This window comes from Echinops telfairi, unplaced genomic scaffold (genome assembly GCF_000313985.2).
Source record: "Echinops telfairi isolate 266 unplaced genomic scaffold, ASM31398v2 ScPeMD7_7424;HRSCAF=8462, whole genome shotgun sequence".
In the NCBI taxonomy this organism is placed as follows: domain Eukaryota; kingdom Metazoa; phylum Chordata; class Mammalia; order Afrosoricida; family Tenrecidae; genus Echinops; species Echinops telfairi.
The window spans coordinates 59,662,732-59,684,240 of record NW_022111324.1 but is presented as its reverse complement, the minus strand read 5'-3'; the positions used below and the strand labels follow the sequence as shown (position 1 = coordinate 59,684,240).

The 21,509-nt window shown below is 43.1% G+C and overlaps 1 protein-coding gene across 1 annotated transcript; it reads left to right on the top strand.

Moving 5' to 3' along the window:
• Positions 1-13,589: 13,589 nt before the first annotated feature.
• SPATA45 (spermatogenesis associated 45) lies at positions 13,590-21,278 on the top strand. Its single transcript, XM_030887836.1, has 2 exons — positions 13,590-13,866; positions 21,259-21,278. Exons 1-2 carry the CDS (start codon positions 13,590-13,592, stop codon positions 21,276-21,278), a joined length of 297 nt encoding a protein of 98 aa, XP_030743696.1.
• Positions 21,279-21,509: the final 231 nt, after the last annotated feature.

Genomic DNA, 21,509 nt, shown 5'->3' with positions numbered 1-21,509 from the left:
GATTCCCTGTGTTTCCAGTTCCTATCTGTACCAGTGTACATCCTCTGGTCTAGCCAGATTTGTAAGGTACAGTTGGAATCATGATAGTTAGAGTGGGTGGGAAGGAAGCATTTAGGAACTAGAGGAAAGTTGTATTTTTCATCGTTGCTACATCGCACCCTGACTGGCTCGTCTCCTCCCCGAGAAAACATTATGTTCTAAATAGTGATTTCAATATTATTTTAGATTATTGAGATATGGTCTTTGAATGACCAAATCAATACCTAAATATGGAGTCCATATTCTTTTTTAGAAGTTCACTTTATGGATTTCTGCACATTGAACTAATCAGACTACTTAATTCCCAGCGTACCTTACCTATCGGGCTGTTAACTACAAGGTCAGCAGTTTGAAAGCTTTCTGCTCCCATAAAGAGTTAGCGTCTCCCAAACCCTCGGCGGTAGTTCTAGCCTATCCCACAGGATGGCTGTGAGTCAGAGTTGACTCGCTGACAGTGAGTTTTTAGTTCCTTACCGAGGAGGCTGGGGGTGGGAATCCCCTGGGAACCCTGGACAGCCAGCCAGTTCCTAACTTTTCTCCATGGTATTTCCCAGCTAGTTCCTCCCTGCTCTTGTCCAGAATGACAGGGTGTCTTATCATGAATTTTCCCATCACATAAGGAGCCCTGCTGGCATAGTGGGTTAAGCGTTAGGCTGCTCACCAGAAAGTCCGTGGTTCAAGTCCACCTTAGGAAAACGATGAGGCTATCTGTTTCGGTAAGGATTTACAGTCTCACAAGCCCTACAGAGCAGTTCTATCTGCCCTTCAGGTTCACTGTAGTTGGAATCAATTTCATGGTGTATCAGTTTGTCCTATCTAGCCATCCTCCCTCATTTTGTGATGTATTAGGAATCCCAGCCTCTCCACCTGTAGCTGTAGTCCTGTTTGGGAGTGAGGCAGGATGAAGGTGGGATGTATTTGAGTCCTCACCCTTAGCTTCAGATCAGCTATCATCTTTACTATGTGTTTTAAAAAGAACTAGCTTTGCTATGTATGCTAGAAAAAGAACAAACTTCCAGTTTTTGCTTGTTTTGTTTTGTTTTTTCACAGTCTCAGCAACCCACTGTGGGGGGAGATCAGATGCTCAGGCATTCCCCCCCTGAAGGCAATCAGTTGCCAGACTGCTGTCTCATCCCACCACAGGGGTGGGCCTGCTCCCTGATGCTGGAGCCTAAGGCCATTAGTTTGGTTCCTGTGGGCGGAGTTCACACCCAACTGATAATGGTTCCTATGGAGACCCAAAGTCTAGTTAAGCTGCTACCAGAAATCTAGGATCCGCCCATCTTGCCGCATGTACACCCCCAATCCCTCCTCCTTCTGTAGTGCATATGTCCCTAGATCACCTCCTCCCATCACTGTAATACCTGTAGCACAACCCTTTCCTGTGACGTATGTCTTCACCTGTAATGTGGGGGTTTGCACGTCCCCAATGTCCCCAGAGAGTATAAAAGCTTGGGGAGCATTAAAGTTCTCACTCCCTCCCTCCACGTGGACCCACCAATCGGGGCTGAGGTGAGCATGCTACCATAATATGTGTCTGACTCCATTTATTTCTATATATCTCTTTTATCTCTCATGCTCTCTATAACTTTACTATAATATTTACTTATTATCGCTGTACAATTGCGCCTACCAAACCCGTAGTGATTGTGCTAGGAGCTGGCTTCTTCTGGCAACCCACCTAGATGGTCACTGTGAGTTGGAATGCACTTGATGGCAGTAACTTTGCACTTTTTATTTGTTTTCGTTATTAAAAGATCATTTTATTGGGCGCTCTTACAACAATCCATACATCAATTGTATCAAGCATATTTGTACATATGTTGCCATCATTATTTTCTAAACATTCACTTTCTATTTGAGCCCTTGGTATCGGCTCCTCTTTTCCCCCTCCCTCCCCCTCTCATCCTCATGACCCCTTGATAAATTCAAAATTCTTGTTATTTTATTATTTTTATATCTTACACTGACCGCTGTCTCCCTTCCCCCACGGGGGTGGGGGGTGGGTTGTTATGTGTCAGTCATTGCAATCAGCTCCCTCTTCCTCCCCTCCTTCCCCCACCTTCCCCATACCCTCCTGGTATTGCTATTCCCATTCCTGTTGGCTGCTAGTTTTTAGCTGGTCCCTTAACGGGCTTAATTGAGGAAGGCGGGAGGCTGGGTCATGAAACTGGCTGAGTCTAGACCTGGCTTGCCTAAAATGCACAGAAGCGACCCGCATGTCCTCTGCATAATCTTGTGACATCAAAAGGCCAAAACCAGACATCCAGCCAAGGCTGGGCATGGGCAAGACACCATCTTGTGACCACTGACCCTTCCCAACTCCACATAGGTAGAAGACTTAACACCTATCAGATGCCAGGAACTGCACCCCAGAGACTGGGAATGGGATTCTCACACACTGCTTTTGCCTGGCCCACTTCTCCAGCTTCTAGTTTTACGAGTCAACAACCCAATTAGATGTAAAAGAGCATAATTCTACAGATGGACATCTGAACTTCTGGTTTGGATCTGCCAGCCTCCATTCCCCCAGGAGCCATTTCCTGGATGGTTCGTGAATTCTGAGAGCCATTGCCACACATTGCAGAACCCTGGGGTGTGAGCGAGACTAGTCAGAGGAGAAGTGGGGGCTGATGTCAGGGATAACGAGTGATATGCAGCATTTGGGAAAAGTCTGACATTTGGCACTTTTTAACCTCCACTTCATTGGGACAGCCACAACATTGGGGACAGACTCGTACTAATCCTTCTGAAAGGAATTATGCTTGCAATAACATAACATGAACCTTAATCTGTCAGAGGCTATCATGGGACTATCTCTTGGCTGTGGGTTAAATTAAGCTAGAACCACATACGGGCATAGAACGCCAACTCTGGATGAGATTTGCATAATAACATATCTGTGATACGAGTCTGAATACCATCTAGGAGTTAAGGTCCAAGGCGTGATTGGGAGTGATAAGGCTGTTCCAGAGCAAAGGTTTCCTACTGTCTGCAAATGTCAGAAGGGAACATACTGGTCAGAGCAATGTTACCAGACACACGATCTGGTGTCCCTGGAACCGGGGACGATTCCTGCAGGCTAGCCTTCAGTATGAAGTCAGCACGCTGTCTGACTTCACAACACGTTGTCACAAGACTATCAGCTCTGCTACGTGGGCGGGTTACATCGGGCGGGAGCGGTGAAGGCGGCTAGAAATCAGAACCCTCCCATGTGTACATGTGTGTACATGTGTGTAATGTGTGTACGTGTGTGTAATGTGTGTGTAAATGTGCTAGGGATCTAATTCTGTAGCAGGGAGCCTCGTGTGCTAAAATATCTCCAAGGATTTGCCAAGGCAAGTCTTACCTGTCTAAAATTTAATGATTGTGTGATTAAAGTATAAGTAATATCAAGCCACAACTAAATTGTCCATATTAGATCTTGCCATTTTTCTTGGAATGATTGAATTGATCAGATTAGCTAGTTGATAGGTCTGCAGGTGGTAAGATCTGAATGACAAGTGTGTGCTAGGGTAGAAAAGAGACCCCACATTCAACTGTAATTTATAAAAATGCATTTATCAAATCTTAAATGGGACAAAGACAAGACCAAGACAAATCAATCAGATGAGGGAGCCCATCAGATGAGGCCACAATGGTAAGGTGACCAGATTTAAAGCAGGACACCATTGACGGAGGGTGGGGTGGGGGTGGGGGGGGTGTTCTTGATTAAAAATTTGGTCTACATGGACCAAATAGACCGTTCCCTAGCTTGTCGTGCATTCTTTCCCAAAATCAGGACTTTTTAAAAACACCCAAAATCGGGACTATCCTGCCAAATGTGGGACGTCTGGTCACACACATTACACAGTGGTGCTCCCCGAATTCACAGATATGTCGCCACTTAAATAGAAGGCAATGGTCACAAGAGCGTCAGTGGGAGCAGACTAATTCTTCACGTTGCAGGCGAGACTAGAGAATCTGGAAAGGCACCATGCTTGGGATATATGCATGATTTCAAATTTGAAAAGCTTGTCAGATTGGTTCAAGGCCTTTTAACAAAGGCACTCAGAGTTTGACTCATGCCTCTGTGCTTTAGTACCCTAATTTTGACCAGGGGCAGCTGGAGGCAGGCCCCTGAGGGTGAAGCTGCCCCTCCCTGAGCTGGTTAGGCCTGTGGTGGTAATCTACTTTCAAACATATTCTGCCTGAAGGCAAAGGTGTTCACACTGATGCTCAATGTTCTAAAAGAAGTCAATGAGGCTGAATCTACTGGCGATTCAACAATGCATTTAGGGAGATCCCTGGAAATCACAGCCTGCCACACACCCGGTGTTCTTGTTACCCTCAGACCTGCCCCGTTGGTTCTGACTCTCAGTGACCCCATGTCCACAGAAGGAGATCCCGCCCGGTTCTGGGCCATCTTTGCATGTCTTATGTTTGAGCACATGGTTGCACCCACTGAGTCACCCCGTCTCATTGAGGGTCTTCCTCTGAGTTCACTGACCAGCTAGCATGAGCTCGTTTTCTAGAGCTGGTCTCTCCTGACACATGTCCCAAGTTCGTGAGACACAGGCCTGGTGCTCAGAATTTAAGTTCTAGTACACACGTGAAGAAGAGGCAGCAAGATGACTTGCGTTCACTTCAGACAGCTCCACACTCCCAGCCATTGGCATGTGGGTTCATAACGTCTGAGAAGGTTTTTGTGCCAGGGTGGGGGAGGAGGAAAACATGGTTACTTCAATCACTGTTTATTAAAGTTTTTTTTAAATTTCTGAATCATCAGCTTACTGTACATATTTGTTGATTATATATGGAGTAACTTTTGATTTTACACTAATGATTTAAGGCTAATGAAACAATGGCTTCATTAATGCTCAGTTAACAAATTTCCACTTCCGCTGCACATTTTCAGGCCATCTTAAATATTATGTTAGGCTGGCTTATCCAGAGAAACAAAACCAGTGAGACTCCTATGTGTATAAGAAGGAACTTCATGTCAAGGAGCAATTTCATATCAAGACGGCATCCAGCCCAGTCCAAATCAAATCCATGGGCCCCATGCTAGCCAGAGCCTTCTTCAGATTCATGTAGCTGCAGGAAGATGCAGTGAGGAGCAGGGAGGTCACAGGCTGGGGGTGGGGGTGGGGCGCAGAGGTCCATGAATCCAAGTAGATGGAAACCCATGGCTCCCAGGGTCAGCAGCCCGCATGGGGCCACCCCTGCAGGCAGACGCAGATCACAGCAAGGAAGAATTCAGAAGAAGGAAGAAGTCTCCAGTTTCGTATAGAAAGGCCATGTCCCCAAGGATGCATCACCAGGCTGGCTATCACCCGCTTGATAGCTTGGATTCCATCCCCATCTCTACCCAGACACCATCAAGTTGACATCAAATCTGACCACCACAAATATGTAGATTTCAGTTCTGTAGTCTTTCTGAAGTATAATATCTGATTTTCTTAAGCTCGTCACTTGCTGCACTGGATCCCATTGAGAGTCTGCGGCTTCATGTGTTTGCTCCCTTTGTTTCAATCCTGCAATGCTGTCAGAATTCATGCTAAATTGACAAACCTTGGCTGTTTCCCTTTAGAAGTCAGAGATTCATCCACCTCCACTTAAAGGACAAAAAATCCCTATCAATACCTGTGGATGGAATGTGGGCAAGGAGCCCTGAGCAAAGGGAAAACAGCTGATCGCTACCCTGACCGCATAAAGCTGCTGTGTGCTCCAGAAGACCCCCTCCATTGAAATTACCAGCTTTCTCATTAATTTTGATATTTTCCCTGAAACTCCCTTTCCTGGCATATAAAACACTTCTTAAGCCGTTGATCAAGGAGGCAGGCTTTATGTGGATCCACTGGTCACCTTGAATATTGCTATGCAATCAACACCCTCATTCTCCCTTCCATCCCTATCTCATGAGTTAATTTACTTGAGACAGGTTGCTGGAATCACCCATGCCAAGCGAACATAACAAACACCTAAGGCCTAAGGCCACCTTACGGACTGTAGTGTGCTGGAGCCAGCTTTCACAGGCTTGGGAGAGTGTGCGAAAGCTCACTGAATGCAGCTCTTCCCAACATCACCTTCAGTGACATTGTGTTGGTAGGATGAAATCGGTCATAGTGGGAATATTTACACATGGTTACCTTGACCAGTATACCATCCCTCATCCCACACACTTAAAACAGTGCCTACACCCTTAATAAGCCAAAACATTTAGATAAAAACAGGTTTCCTTAAACAATGCATTTCTTTGTTTATAAAACAAACAAACAGTTTTAGAGCTTTCAAAGAAAAATTCATTGGGTTAACAAACATAAATAACTCAAAATCACAAATAGAATAAGTCAGATTCTCTAATATATCAGGGTTTGAGAAATATTGGAACATCTGAAATAACAAACAAATCACACATTGATTATGATGTTGATTACAAACCATTACCAAAACTATTATAATACATTCAATTTTTCTTCATTTTCTTGGAGAGTCACTCACCAAGCCAAGAGAAGATTTTCTATCAACTGACAGTGTGGTTGGGGTCCTAGGCAGGGACCTGGAGCCTGAGCACCACATGGCCAAGGTCATTTCTCCCAAGGCATGCATTAACCCAAAGAGTCCTTTCTTGAAGTATTAAGAATTCCAAAACCCATGCTTCCTTTTGCAAGGTTCTTTCATAATTTTTATTGCTTAATTGGAATTGACCAAACCTTGCACACCTTCCCTTCAAACTCTTCCCTTCTAGTCTAGGTTGATCTCGGATTTTCAGGACTGGAACTGAAATCAGGCCATTTGGGAATGGGAGCCGGGGCAGTCTCTAAGAAACTGACATCAAAATCAGTATATACAAAAAAACAAGGGCTTCAAAGGCTCTTTGACTTTATGGTAAATGTACCTCCACTTGCCTCTTCCACCTATTGCAGGAGTGGGAGGGTCAGTGATGGAGGGAAGTCAATGGCTAGAAGGGAGATGGTGTTAATTCAGGTGCAGGGACCCAACCTGCCCCATGCACAGGGGGGTGAAACACGAAGGGAGCATGACAGGGTAGCAAAGTAACCAAGTCCCTGAGGAATCCTAAAAATAGACTTCTGACTTAGGGATGGGGCTTGGCACCTCATCAGACCAGATTGAGAAACATTCAGAAGGGTTAGCAGACAGACCTGGAACTATCTATTGTTTTGTGTGTTTTTTTCTTTTTTCTTTCACCTGTTTGGGCCGGGTTGGACCATGCAGCTGCTTCCCCCAAGTCTCCCGAAAGAAGCCTGCTGGACTGTGCGGCCACTCAAGGCCAGAGATGGACCATGCAGTCCCTGCCTCCAGCATTCCAAGGAGCTTATCTCTCCAGATCAGGTCTTTACAGCCCCTTCCCTCAACATTCCAGGAAGCAGGTCTGTGGAAAAACAAGATTATTTACTCACAGACCACATCCTGACTCAGAGCCTGCAACTGCAGCATCAGAACGCCTCCTTCCCCTTATCAGGACATACGTCCTCGGCTCAGGCCCTGTCTGTGTGTCCCACTGCCTGACTGCCAGGCACGATTTCCCTGACCTAACTCACTAGATTGCGAACCCGCCTGGGAGCTCAAGATGCTCCTGTCCCTTTTTGTGCTCGCCCTTCCCTCCAGGGAGCCCTTTGCCTCAATAAAATCTTTCTCAACTTCACATTCCTGGCTGAATTCTACCTCTGTTCTGAGCCTCCGTTTTCCACCTCTCATCACCCTATATCTATCTATGTAAGCTAGGCAGGACAAACAATCCTGAGGAGAAAACAACAGGACTGGCAATCTGGGGTGGGGGGCAGACATGAGAGAGGAGGGGTAGTTCATAGCCTTTTGTCATGATAGCTTGTTTAATCCCCACAACAGTTCTGTACTGATACTAGCTCCATTTTGCTGCTACAGAAACAGAAGCGCACAGAGGTGGATTTCTTCCTCTGGATTGTATTCTAAGGCACAGCCCTGGCACAAGGGGCTGTGCCCAATGTTTTAAGTCTCTTGATAAGACTTTTGAATTATTTGGAAAGAATAACAATTTCCCCCCAAAACTTTATTTACTGTCTTTCCTTTTTTTTTAATACTTTACTGGGAGTTCATACATCTTTTATCACAATCCATACATTCCTCCAGTGTGTCACGCACAGGCCAGTGGGTAGAAAGTCTTTGGGCCCAGAGGCGTTGTAAGCATCTCAGTGCAGACAGGGGTCTCCACATGGCTTCTCCAGCTTCCAGGGCTGCATCAGGGTAGGTCCATGTGGCTTCTCCTCAGGGATGTCTCCATAGGGAGTCAGCAGAGAGGGAGAAATGTCTCCTGTCTCCAAGGAGGAAAAACCAGAGTTCCCAGAATTCTCAGGGGAAGGCCATGCCCACACAGAAGCCTCATTGGCTGTGATCCTGTTGACAGACTAGACTCCATCCCTTCACTCTTAATCCTATCAAGTTCCAAATTAACACCAGATAATGTAACTACCACAAATAGCCATTTAGGGAATAACTGCAATCAACCCTTAGATTATACCATACAGGCAGGTACCCATTTGTCCCTAGTATTTAAAACAGAACCAGGCACAGTATAGGTGTTCAGTATATACACACACACACACATATACATACATACACATATATATATACATATACATGCATATATATACCAGGCACAATTTAAGGAGCTTGATAGGCATATATAGTTTCATACTATCTACCTCTCCACCTTTCAGCATACACACACATATAGCTAAATAGAATAAGTGTCTTCACTCTCATTTTATAGATGAAGAAACTAATATTGAGAGAGGTTAAGTAACTTTCTCCAAGAGCACACTGCTGGTGATTAGATGGTTCCTCTGACCCCAGAACTTCTTCTCATAACCAGGGTTCTAGGCTAGAGCGAGGCTGGAACGGCACGGAGCCAAAGGTTCCACCATCGGGCGGGTCATAAACGGGCCGCTCCACACCGGAGGACTTCAGAGAGGCTGAGGGGTGTTGCATGTTGAAGGTAATTTACAGTATGCAAATACGTGTGTGTGTTTGCTAATGCACATATATAGGTATCTATTTATAAATACATGTAGACTAAATCTTTCTGAAATCATTTCCTTTATTTTGAGCACTTTACATGTAATATTGACTTTTCAGTTTTGTTAGGTTTGGGGGTTGGGATACCTGGGTTCTTGCTTCACAGAGCTAAAAGAGCTCTTGCGGCAGAAGCATGTTTGTCATCCGAGTGACTTTGATGAGGAAATGGGAAATTTCAGGTATTTCAGTCTCAAAAAGCGCACGCTTGTTTCAGAAAAGCATACAAAGCTGAGTGGGAACCGGGCAGGAGGAGTTCACGGTTGAACATGAGCACTCACGTGGAAAGAATACAGGAACAGGAGCATAAAGCCACGCTTTGGGGAGACAACCCCCCTTTGTCCCACTCTGACGGGTGACCCCACAGTTGGACTTTGAGATAGTATTACTTAGTCTTAACACAATGTTTTAGACAAGAAAAGCGGTGCAATATTCAGTCCTTTTCCTGAAATCTAAATGACCTAAGTGGGTCTGAGTTCTGAACCGAAGTCAGTTTGGCTTCCAGAACCTTCACCACTCTGTTGTAACCATTATTTCCTGGAGAAGGCATCAAACTTCCAAGAAAATGGGACAGGGTATCAAGAGCACAGCATGCAAAACAACTCTGCAGAAGATGCTGATGAGAAGCAGGAAGCGCTGAAACTTGTGCTCAGCTACATCACTTCTGAATGAGGGGGAGCTGTAGAGTTAGTTAGTTAGCAGGAGCTGGACTTGCGAGTGTGGCGGCCACGGAGGCATGCAGCTACCTACAGGACATCTCTACCCAGGAGGACCTGTCAAAGGCCTTTCAAAATCAGGGGCGGGAATTCCTGGTTTTCTTGCAAATGGATCGTGGTGATGGTTGCATCCCTTGACGTCTTTTGAAATTGTAAATATATATATAATTTGCTTTCACCGTTTCTTTAATTTCTTTCTTGTTTTCAACAGTTTTCTTGACATGTAATTTATGTACCATACAGTTCAACAATTTAAATATATTTAAAGAGCTCTGTAATCCACATGTGACGTTTAAAGATTGAGCACATAACCAGAAAGAAAAAGTAAATGAAAAAGGTAAAATGGCATTTTTAAAGAGAAGAAATGCGGTTTTGATTAGATATTACTTGGAATGTTCTCAGTTTTTCCATAGGGCTATTATGTGACCATAAAATATTCACAGAAGCACAGAAGCGATACTATGAGTTAATTCCTAATTAACTATAAATGAACTATGATTGTTCGTGTCAGCAGTAAGGTCAGGTGTATTTAGTACATCTATTTCATTAATAATCATTTGTAATTTTTAGCTCTTGAGAGCAGCAATGTAGGGCCTACTTGTTAAGAGCGTAGACGGACGGCCTGAGCTAGAAACCAAACTTTGCTCCATCTTAAGTGACCTCTAACAGCTACGTGATCTTTCGATGCCTCAATATTCTTTTTCTTTTTCATAAATGATTTTACCAGGGACTCTTACAGCTCTTATAATAATCCCTACATCAATTGTATCAAGCACATTTGTACATATGATGCCAGCATCATTTTCAAAACACTTTCTTTCTATTTGAGCCCTTGGTATCAGCTCCTCTTGAAAACTGCGTACTTTAAAATGGTTACAGTGAGGAGCCCTGCTGACATAGTGGGTTACGCATTGGGCTACTAGCTGCAAGGTCAACAGTTTGAAACCACCGGGTGTTCTGTGGATAGAGATGAGACTTTCTACTTCTGTAGAGTTACAGTCTCGGAAACACAGAGGGGCAGTTCTACTCGGTCCTACTGTGAATCAACTTGCTGACTGGATTTTGAGGGGTTTTATGCCTTCTAAATGTCTCATCTAGGCTTTACAGTTACTTTTGTCAATTTGATCACATCGACAATTCTTTTTAAAGTGCAATGCTCAAGGTAAACTTTTTTTTAAACTGAGCTAAATTGCTGTTTGATTTTGAGGCAGATTAGGAAAGAGACTGGATTCTCTCACCCTCCTTTTTCAAGTTCAGATGACTTGGAGGAACTTCCCCAAGCCAGCACGTGTGGGTTCAACATACCCCATACCAGTTAACATTTTAACGTGTGCCATTTTATGATAGCCTGCATTATTTTACTGGAAATGACTCGATTTTACTGGATGGAGTCCCCTGTAAGAATAATGTGTTTTTCTGCCCCTGCCCACTGCAAGAATAAAGTACCTCTTTTTACCCTCTCCTGCTCCTGATGACCACTAATAGCCATTGATCTCTATGTATATCCTATTCTTGGCATGTCATATAAGATAAATCATATGATATCTGTCCTTTAATGATTAACTTAGTTTACACAGCACAATGTTCATTCTTATTGTCGCATGTGCCCAGACTTCATTTCACTTAATGGGTAAGTAAAATTCCATTGTATGTGTAACACACTTTATTCATTACCCATTCATCTGCTGATGTGTACTTGCTTCCAACCTTTTACTATTGTGAATAAGGCTGCATAATTTAACTTTTCTTCCTTATGCTTGTCTGTTTTTTTCCTACATTGACTATATATTCCTTTTATAGTCAGAAGAAACAATAAATGTACTTTGAAACAAAAACCAGTGCATACTATTGTTACTGGGAAGAGGCTCAGAGTTTCAAGCCTCTCACACCTCGGTTCTTATACCACTTGAAAGAAAAATTTCAGGCAAGGGACAAAATTCAGATAAGAGTCAGAGAAAAGATTTGAACAAACAGACTGATTATATGGAAGGGGATACTGTGGTAAAGAAGTCTAACTCAGCTAATCTAGAAGGCCTGGCAAGACATCCAGTTGAACCTTGTGTGCTAATGGTAGACCTCCCACTATGGGCTGGTTTCTGGTGGGTCGTCTGCTATTGGCTGGTCCTCTGTAGTATGTTCTCTTTCCAGGTTGTGCATTCCAGCACCCCAGCACCCCTGCTGTGCTCTTGTCTCAGACCCAGAGCTCAAGTCTGTTCAGTCACTGTCCGGGTAGTATAAACATCTTGTCTTTCTTCCCCTGACCAGCCCATTTCAGTGTTTCCAGGATCTTGGAGTCTCTTCCATTGGAAATGTGCTTTATCTGGTCTTCCCCTTCCTTTGTGCTGGAGGGGTTGTGTAGAAACATGTCTTCACCTGTCTTTAGTGTTTAAGATTCCTCCCATCATCCTCTTCTCCCCTTGCCAACCTGTGACTAGCTAACACTATTACATTTATGTATATACTTTTATTATCCCCTTTCTGAGCAGTTGGCGGTTGAACTCACCCAGGCTACTCCACAGCAATGAGTTAGGTTGTTTGTATTTTTCTGCTTGCCCTTTTTGTGGGTGTATGTGTGTGTTCTATCCCCACACCTGCAGGAGAAAAAAAAAAACCAGAATAAAACAATAAAACCCTAACAGGTAATCCTAAAGAGTGAAGGAGCAGTGCTGGTAATGGTGTTATTTTGCAGGAAAAGAAAGAGGAACTTGTAAATGTTTGATTGTGAATGCTTGGGTTCCCCCCTCCCCATTTTATTGGGAGCTCTTCCAGATGTTATAACAATCCATAGCTCATTTATGATCAAGCATAATTGTACAATTGCTGCCACCATTATTTTCAAAACATTTACTTTCTTTTTGAATTCTTTGATATTAGCTCCCCTTTATCCCCTCACCCCCACCCCCAGGAACCCTTATTATTATATATTATTATTATTATTTGCCATATCTTACACCATCCAATGTATCTATTCACCTACCATTCTGTTATTCTTCCCCTCAAGTGGGGCTATACAATTGCTATCAATTCCTCCTCTCTTTCCGTACCCTCCCCCCTTCTTCCCATACCCTTAGGGAATCATTACTCCCATGCTATTTCTGAAAGGTTTAGCTATCTTGGATTTCATGCATTGAATGATCTTAATTATACAAATTAATATATGCAGGTCTAACAAGATTAATGAGGTAAAATTAAGACCATAATAGTAAGGGGAGAATATTTTAAAGAACTAGAATATAGTTATGTTTCATCAGTGCTGTACTACACCCTGGAAATATAATCTCTTCTGTGTGGCCCTTCTGTGAGGCACTGTCCAATTATCTTTCAGGTGGGTTTTGGGTCTCCACTTTTCCTATGCTCAGTCACATCAATTTGATTGCTTGCTTTTGCATGTCTGATACCCATTGCCGTTGACACCTCATGATCACACAGGCTGGTGTGCTTCTTCCATGTGGGCTTTGTTGTTTTCCTGATAAATGGCCACTTGTTTAACTACAAGCCTTTAAGACCTCAGATGCTCTATTTTTTAATAGCTGGGCACCATCAGCTTTTTTCACCACATTTGCTTATACACACATTCTGTCTTCAGCGATCCTGTTGGGAAGGTGAGTATCATACATTGCCACATTATTAGAACAAACCATTCTTATACAGGTAAGATTTAAGTAGAGGTTCAAAGTCCATATACTTCCTTGTTATAATGAATCCTTGTTTTTAAGTCAAGCAAATGGATAATATTTCGTTATCTGCTTGCAGGACAAGAATCACATATTGATTAGTCTAATGGCATGCTTTAACAGAGCCACTGAAATAATTAAAAAACTCAAAGCAAGCAAGCAGCAGCTCTTGGAGGACTATAACGAAAGGCGTGACTCCAACTGCTTGGTGGAAAGAAGCAACCAAGTCAGCCTACTGAGACCTCAGAAACGGCATTTCATGAGTGCGTACAACTTGTCCAGTTCTATCAAGGCTAAGGAGCCAGTTCCTGACAGCGGCAGGAGCTCCTGGGTCCAACTGAGTCACCTTGTTCACCAGGAGAAAAAACACTTTCCACAAAAAAGTAAGATGCTGTGGTAAGCATACTATCCAATCCATACAAAAGAAACCAAACTCACTGCTACCGAGTCCATGCGGATTCATAGCGATCCTCTGGGGCAGGGTAGAACTGCCCTTGTGAGTTTCTGAGACTGTAACCGTTTACAGGAGTTGGAAGCCCAGTCTTTCTCCCTTGGTGAGCAGCTGGTGGTTTCAAACTAGGGACCTTGCAGTTAGCAGCCCAATGAGTAACCACTACGCCACCAGAACTCCTCACCCAAACGATAGAAGGAACTTCCTAGTAAATTTAGAAAGCATTTCTGGACTAGAATTATCCCAGCGTTATTGCCATAGTCCTGGGTGAGTTTAAAGGTAAGCTATCTGAAGTTCGAAGTGCTGATGAGCTAGTTTAATCGATGTTAGATCTACTGTAGACCAGAGGATTCTCATCTGGGAATGCCGGTGGTCTAAGAACCACATTCTGAGGAATGTATAGGCAATCACAAGAGACTACAACAACAATAGAAACCTTTTTCCCCTCAATTTTTATTGCTCTGCAAAACTTCATGTGTAAAACTGAAGTACAGCAGAAAAGATTTTTTTGGTTGTTGTTCTTTTTAAAATATCAATTTATTCATACAGCTCTTATCACAAATCATCCATACGTCCATTGTGTCAAGCACATTTGTACATATGTTGCCATCATCCTTTTCAAAACATTTTCTTTCTACTTGACCCCTTGGTATCAGCTCATTCTCTCCATCCCCCCTTCCCCCATCATAAACCCTTGATAATTTATAATATTCTTTCATGTACTGTCTGATGTCTCCTTTCACCCACTTTTCTGTAGTCCGTCCCCCTTGGAGGGAGTTATATCTGTATTTGTTCTGATCTAGCTGGATTTGTAAGGTAACATTGGGGTCATGATAGTGTTGGGGGAGGAAGCATTAAAGAACAAGAGGAAAGTTGTATGTTTCATCGGTGCTATACTGCACCCTGACTGGCTCGTCTCTTCCTTGTGACCCTTCTGTGCGGGGATGTTCAATTTTCTACAGATGGGCTTTGGGTCTCCACTCTCTGCCCTCCCCCTCATTCACATCGTTATGTTTTTTTTTCTGGGTCTTTGATGCCTGATCCCTGATCCCATTAACACCTCGTGATCACATAGGCTGGTGTGCTTCTTCCATGTGGGCTTTGTTTCTTCTCAGCTAGATGGCCGCTTGTTTATCTGAACACAATTTTATGAGAACACAGTGATATCTCATTGTGGGATCAATTTCATTTCTCTGATGCATAATATATATATTTTTTTCATGTGTCAATTGACTTTTGGTGGAGAATGTCATTTTATTAAATACAGCTCACGAATTATTTAGACCAGAAACAAAGAATTCCCATCTTGGCAGTGTCCCTTCTTTGATGACCGGTCCCTGACTTGACACTGTCCTGGCATTCGTAGAAAGTGGTATATAGAAAGTGATAGAACGTGGCATGGAAAACAGGGACACACTCTGTGGTGGTGAAGGGTTGTTTTTTTTTAACAGTTTTCTTGACACTTGGTCCACATGTCATACAATTCAATAATTTAATCACACAAAGAAGAGCTATTCATTCATCAGCAATCATAACCACAATCGATTCTGGAACATTTTCTTCTTCCTTGTACTCATTCTTATTTCTGTCCCACTGTGGAGTTTGTGTGTGTGTGTGTGTGTGTGTATGCACTTAAAACATACTCACCCCCCCCCAAAAAATAAAAAAATAAATAAAACAAAAAAACAAAACAAAAAAAACATACTCACCCAAACATTTGCCAGCACATGGTGTGGCTCGACCACGCTTCATTTTTCTTTACAGCGACGTACTATTCCACTGTGTCCCAGAAACAGCTTAGTTTTGCCTTAGGCATTGAGTTCTTTTGGGAAATAAGTGATGTGAATCCTGCTTGGAGCAGCAGGAGCTCCGGCGTGTAAGAAGGGCCTGTATTTAGGATGGATGTCTTCGAAGAAGTCAGGCCCGAGTGCTTCTTAGAGGCAAGGATGGCAAGACTTTGTCTTACATACTTTCTTTCGAACCTCATTTTTGTGGCGTGGCTTCCTAAGTTTTGTTTAACTTAGGGGCATTCCGGTGGAGACAACAACCCCATTTATCTCTAATTGTGCTACCTTTCAGTTTCATACCCATTAGCTTAAACTCACTACCCCTAAACTTCTCATCTATATTTTAGAGTTTGTATAGGGTTGCTATGTGTCAGCATGAACTCAATGACAGGGAGTTTTTGGAGCGTATTGTCAGTTTGATCTCATGTAGACATTTTTTCTTAAAATTTTATTTTGTTATTGAGGATCCATATAGCAAAACATATGCCAATTCAACAGTTTCTTCATGCACTATTTATTGAAACTATTCTCACCCTTTTTTCTGAGTTGCTTTTCCCTTAAGCCAACGCTTCTTAAATTTCCTAGCTGATGTATTGAGTTAGTTTTGTCAGTTTGATCCCAGATAGATAGAGCTTAGGAGGCCTGGTGGCTTACCAGTTGGGCTTGTGGTCAGCAGTGTGAACCCACCAGCTGCTTTGAGCGAGAAAGATGAGGCTTTCTACTCTTGTTAAGATTTAGTCTCCAAAACCCACAGGGGGAAGTTCAATTGCCCTAAAGGGTTACTATGAGTCAGAATCAACTCATTGACAGTGAGTTTGAGTTTTTGGTGGGTAGTTTTAAAAGAGGATAATGCTCAAGGCACACTTTTTAACTAGTCAAGATTAACTATTAGAGTAGAGGAGCCCTGCTGGCATAGTGGTTCCCCATTAGGCTGTGATCTGCAAGGTATAGAGCTCAAAACCACCAGCTGTTCCTCAGGAGGAAGACAGGACAGTTGCAGTCTCGGAAACTTACAGGGGCAGTTCTACCCTGTCCTAAAGGGTCCCTATGCATCAGCATTGACTATAAGGCAGTGAGTTTTTATTATTTGATATTAAGAAGACATCAGGGGATCTTTTTGGTTTAAGGTTCAAAAATGATCATGGGGATAAACAGTTTCAGGGACCTGAAAATCTAGATTCCACAATTACTGTAAATTTGCTCTGCATTTCTGCCCTTTTGATTAGGATTCATCTAGGGAAGATTGGATCAAAATGTTCCCTAATGGTAGCCAAGGATCACCCAGTTCTGGTCACATGGCAAAGACGGCAAACAGCTGTTCGGTGTCTGGAGTGGGTGGTACCTTGGCCTTTGCTTTGCACGCTGAAAGAATTCATGCTGAAGCACGTTTTGTGATCCAAGTGAGTTCTTATGAAGGAAAGGAAAAGTTTCAGGTTTTACAGTCTCAAAAGGGTGGATGCTATTTCTGGAAAGCGTGTCAAGCTGTGCAGAAGCTGCACTGGGGTTCACAACTGGGCACGAAAATCCACGTAGAAAAGAACACCCACACGTGACGAACTGGGGGGTCCTTGGGACCAAGGTGTCCAGAAAGCAAGTTAGCAAGAGAGCACAAGAACAAAAGGGCAAAATGGCAAGGAGCATGTCTGGGCTGGATCCCTGCCTTTCTTCTATCCTGCCCCCTGGCTGGGGAAGGCATGGTTGAAGGTATTGGCAGATTCCAGAAGCTGAGTTCCCCAGCACCTGTGTGATCTACCTAAAGTGGGTGTGCCCAAGGTATTGGTTTTACCTGGGCCTAGGGGGGTTATGTCTGAGCATGCTCAGTTCTGGGTTTCTCCCATAGGTGTCTAACGGGGTACCTGAGTTCATTGTTTTCTTTTGTCTTTTGAAGTCCATTGACCCATCCGTGATGTTTTCTTTTTAATCATTTTATTGGGGGTTCATACACTCTTTTTAAAAATCATTTTATTGGGGGCTCATACAACTCTTATCACAATCCATACATACATCCATTGTGTCAAGCACATTTGTACATATGTTGCCATCATCCTTTTCAAAACATTTTCTTTCTACTTGAACCCATGGTATCAGCTCATTCCCCCCTCCCCCACCTTTCCTCCCTCATGAACCTTTGATAACTTATGTTCTTATTTTGTCATGTCTCACACTGTCTGATGTCTCCTTTCACCCACTCTTCTATTGGCCATCCCCCTGGGAGAGGATTATATGTAGATCACTATGACCATTCCCCCTTTCTCTCCCCCGCCCCACCTTCCCCTTCCCCTCCTGGTATTGCCACTCTCATTTTTGGTCCTGAGGGGTTTATCTGTCCTGGATTCTATGTGTTTCCACTCTTATCTGTACCTGTGTACATGCTCTGATCTAGCTGGATTTGTAAGGTAGAATTGGGATCATGATAGTGGGGGGGGGGGGCATTAAAGAACTAGATGAAAGTTGTATGTTTCATCATTGCTATACTGCACCCTGACTGGCTCATATCTTCCTTGTGACCCTTCTGTAAGGGGGTGTCCAATTGACTACAGATGGCTTTGGGTCTCCACTCCACCCTCCCCCTCATTCACATTGATATGATTTTTTGTTCTGGGTCTTTGATGCCTGATAACTGATCCCATCGACATCTCATGATTGCACAGGCTGGTGTACTTCTTCCATGTGGACTTTGTTGCTTCTGAGCTAGATGGCCGCTTGTTTGTCTTCAAGCCTTTAAGACCCCATACGCTATATCTTTTGATAGCCAGGCACCATCTTCTTTCTTCACATTTGCTGTGCGTGGGGTGCCTGATTTCTTTCCAACCTCCTCTATGGGAGCCTTTGCAGGCATGGGAGGGACAGCCCCCTGCCCCTAAGCTAGCCACCTCACATAGCCACACATTTCACTTCCCTCTCCTACTCTGGGTTCATCTTTTCCCTTGGTTGTTCCAATTACTCAGCTATTGAATGACTGCTTGCAGATTAAAAAAAAATTAAGCACAATGCTTAAGGAGGATGATCTTCATTTTTTTAGACTAAACTTTTTTCTTTGGTTTTTATATAGGACTTAAGGGTTAGTTTTGTTTCAAGATTTGAAGATTATCCCAGAGCAATAGAGGGAAAAACAATGCTTCCTCTAGCCTCAACAAGTCCAGAAAGTCTGGATTCTTTGGAAATTAAAAGTTCTAGTACACAGTTTCCCCTTTCTGTCAGGATCCATTTATTGTGTCCCTGAACTTTGACGTGTTCAATAATGGTGGCCAGGCAGCTCTTGACCTCTTTTAAGTAAATAGGCTTAAACCAAAAACTGCACTTTAGGTGATAATACACAGAATATAGACCTCATTTAAGTGCTGTGGTAGCCAGTGTCTAAATAACGTGCACTGTCCTCCTTAGTCTAAATTTTTGTCGAGATTGGTAGCTGCGGGGCGGTGGGTTACCGATACCTGGTGCCGGCATGAGGACCATTGGGTGCACAGGGCTCCTCAGATTTGGTCTGGAGCCTCAGGGTCAAGGGACACGGAAGAACTTTTCAGAGGTCCGTGAAGTCAAGCCTACATTTATATTAATACAGAGTATCTGCTCGTGCTTTTCACTCTTATGTGCTCAGTAAAATGGACTTTTCTAGAAAGTACACGATGTGTGAAGACATCATTGCTCTTGCTATGAATGGAATGTGTTAATGGAATATTCTTGGGTTTATTTTTTCCCACTCTAATTTCTAATATGGTAAACACTGGGGGATAGAACACATGAATCAAACCTTGTTAGGGTCTTCAGAGGTTTTAAGTGTATAATGGATCCTGAGACTCCCCTTCCCTCCACCAAAAATTTTTTTCTTTCTTTCTTTCTTTCTTTCTTTCTTTCTTTCTTTCTTTCTTTCTTTTTTAGCATTCCTGGTCTAAACAAATGGTAGGTAATTGTTGATCCAGTGCTGTGTGTGGTCAGTAGCTCCTCAAATTTTCTTTCATGGTTTTCTCATTTATTATTATTTGAAACTTAGGGTTTGGGTTTCAACATTACGTCTAATAAAGGCTGAATTTAAAGTATTTGGAGAAAAACACACTTAAAATTTTTTTTACTGACTACTTCATTCTGGATAATGTTAGATTTTAAGAGGTCACTAATACTAATACCCTTCTGTTGCTAAAGAGGTCTGGAAGTCAGTGGGTAAGTGCTTGTAAGGAGAGGAATTTCCTGTTGCCAAGGAAAACGATGTGGCAGTTCGCTTCCATAGAGACTGCAGCCTCGGAAACCACGAGGCACTTACTTCTGCCCTTCCCCGTGGGGCTGCTAAGGCCTGTCATTGGCTCCATGATCTTCATTGGGTTTATTTTTGGTTTGGTTGGTTCCTAATCTGAGTTTCAATCACCTGAGAGAGAGAGATGGAGGTGAAAATGCAGCTTTATGAGTATGTTGGAGGGATTTTATTCTATTTTCTTTTTTGTGTGGAGTCATTTCCATCACATGGTGACCCCCGGAGGGTCAGAGGAGAATTGTTTCAGTGGCTGATTTTGGGAAAGTAGATTCCCAGACCTTTCTTCGGAGGCATCTCTGCCTAGTCTTGAACCTCTCACCTCTTAGTGGCCCAGCATGCTAACCATTTGTACCACCCTGGGACAGAGAGCTTACCCCACCCAAAAGCAAAGCCTGCCAGTGCAGACTGAGAGCAGATGACGGGGTTCCCTATGGTGGGTCAGTGGATGCAAAGGGGGGCACCCACATTTATGAAAAAAAGAGATAAATGAAACTCGCTATCATTGAGTCAGAAGGTGACCCTCTGTGGGTATCCCAGACTGTAACTCTTTGTGAGAGTAGAAAGCTTCATCTTTCTCCCTTTGAGCAATTGGTGGTTTTGAAATGCTGACCTCAAGGTTATGCCCACCACATAAACCACTATAGGACCAGGGCTCCTTGAAATGAGGAGATAGGGTGGAATAGTATTTCTAAAATGTAAGGAATATATTTTTCCAGTATGACAAACAAAACTTGCTTACTACAAAATGTTCTCTAGTGCATTTGGGAGAGATTGAAAAAGTTGGAAAATGAGATCTGGGACTCTAGGATCCCAGTTAAAGAAGGGATTCAGGAGTTATCACACACTCAAACTTACTGCCAGTAAGTCAAGTTCTCTCTGAAACTTTCAACTTTGAGATAATGGAGACCAAAGAGGAGCCGTCTTACTTAAACACACATTATTATTAAAGTATTATTAAAGTATGGCTTGGACTCAGGATCTGTTTCTGTTCAGGTTCTTATTATCTCGTGTTTCTGAAAACAAGGCTTACAGGGACGCTGTAGGGCAGAGTAGAACTACCCCACAGGATTTCCAAGGCTGGAACCTTCACAGAAGCAGAGTCCGCCACATCTGTTTCTAGGGTGGAGGCTGGCAGGTTCAAATTGCTGACCTTTCATTTAGCAGCCACGAACTTCACCATTGGCTTCTATATCTGCAAAACAGTACTAACTTCCTTGCCCGCCAGAGTTATTTTGAAAGCTGAAAAATGTGCTGTGCCGTATAGCAAATGCTTCTGTTTTTTATTTTTCAGACAATGCAATATTTGGATAAGGCACATCTCCCAAGATACACAGAAATGTGTTCTCCTCGGTCCATCCTCAATGTCTGTCTAAGTAGTTTGCAAATTATCAGGTATCGGAAGATGCTAAGGAAAATTATTGAAAAGAGCACACACCAAAAAAGCCTCCTTAAATCAAGCTATATAAAACCTACCATTTCTTTATTCATTTCGCTCCATTATTTAGACTTAAGTGTTTGGAAGGATTTAAGTTATTAAAGATC

Coding starts and splice junctions, on each gene's coding strand:
- SPATA45 (XM_030887836.1), top strand. CDS start 13,590: ATGGCATGCTTTAACAGAGCCACTGAAATAATTAAAAAACTCAAAGCA. Junction 13,867..21,258: donor AAAACACTTTCCACAAAAAA/GTAAGATGCTGT, acceptor TTTATTTTTCAG/ACAATGCAATATTTGGATAA.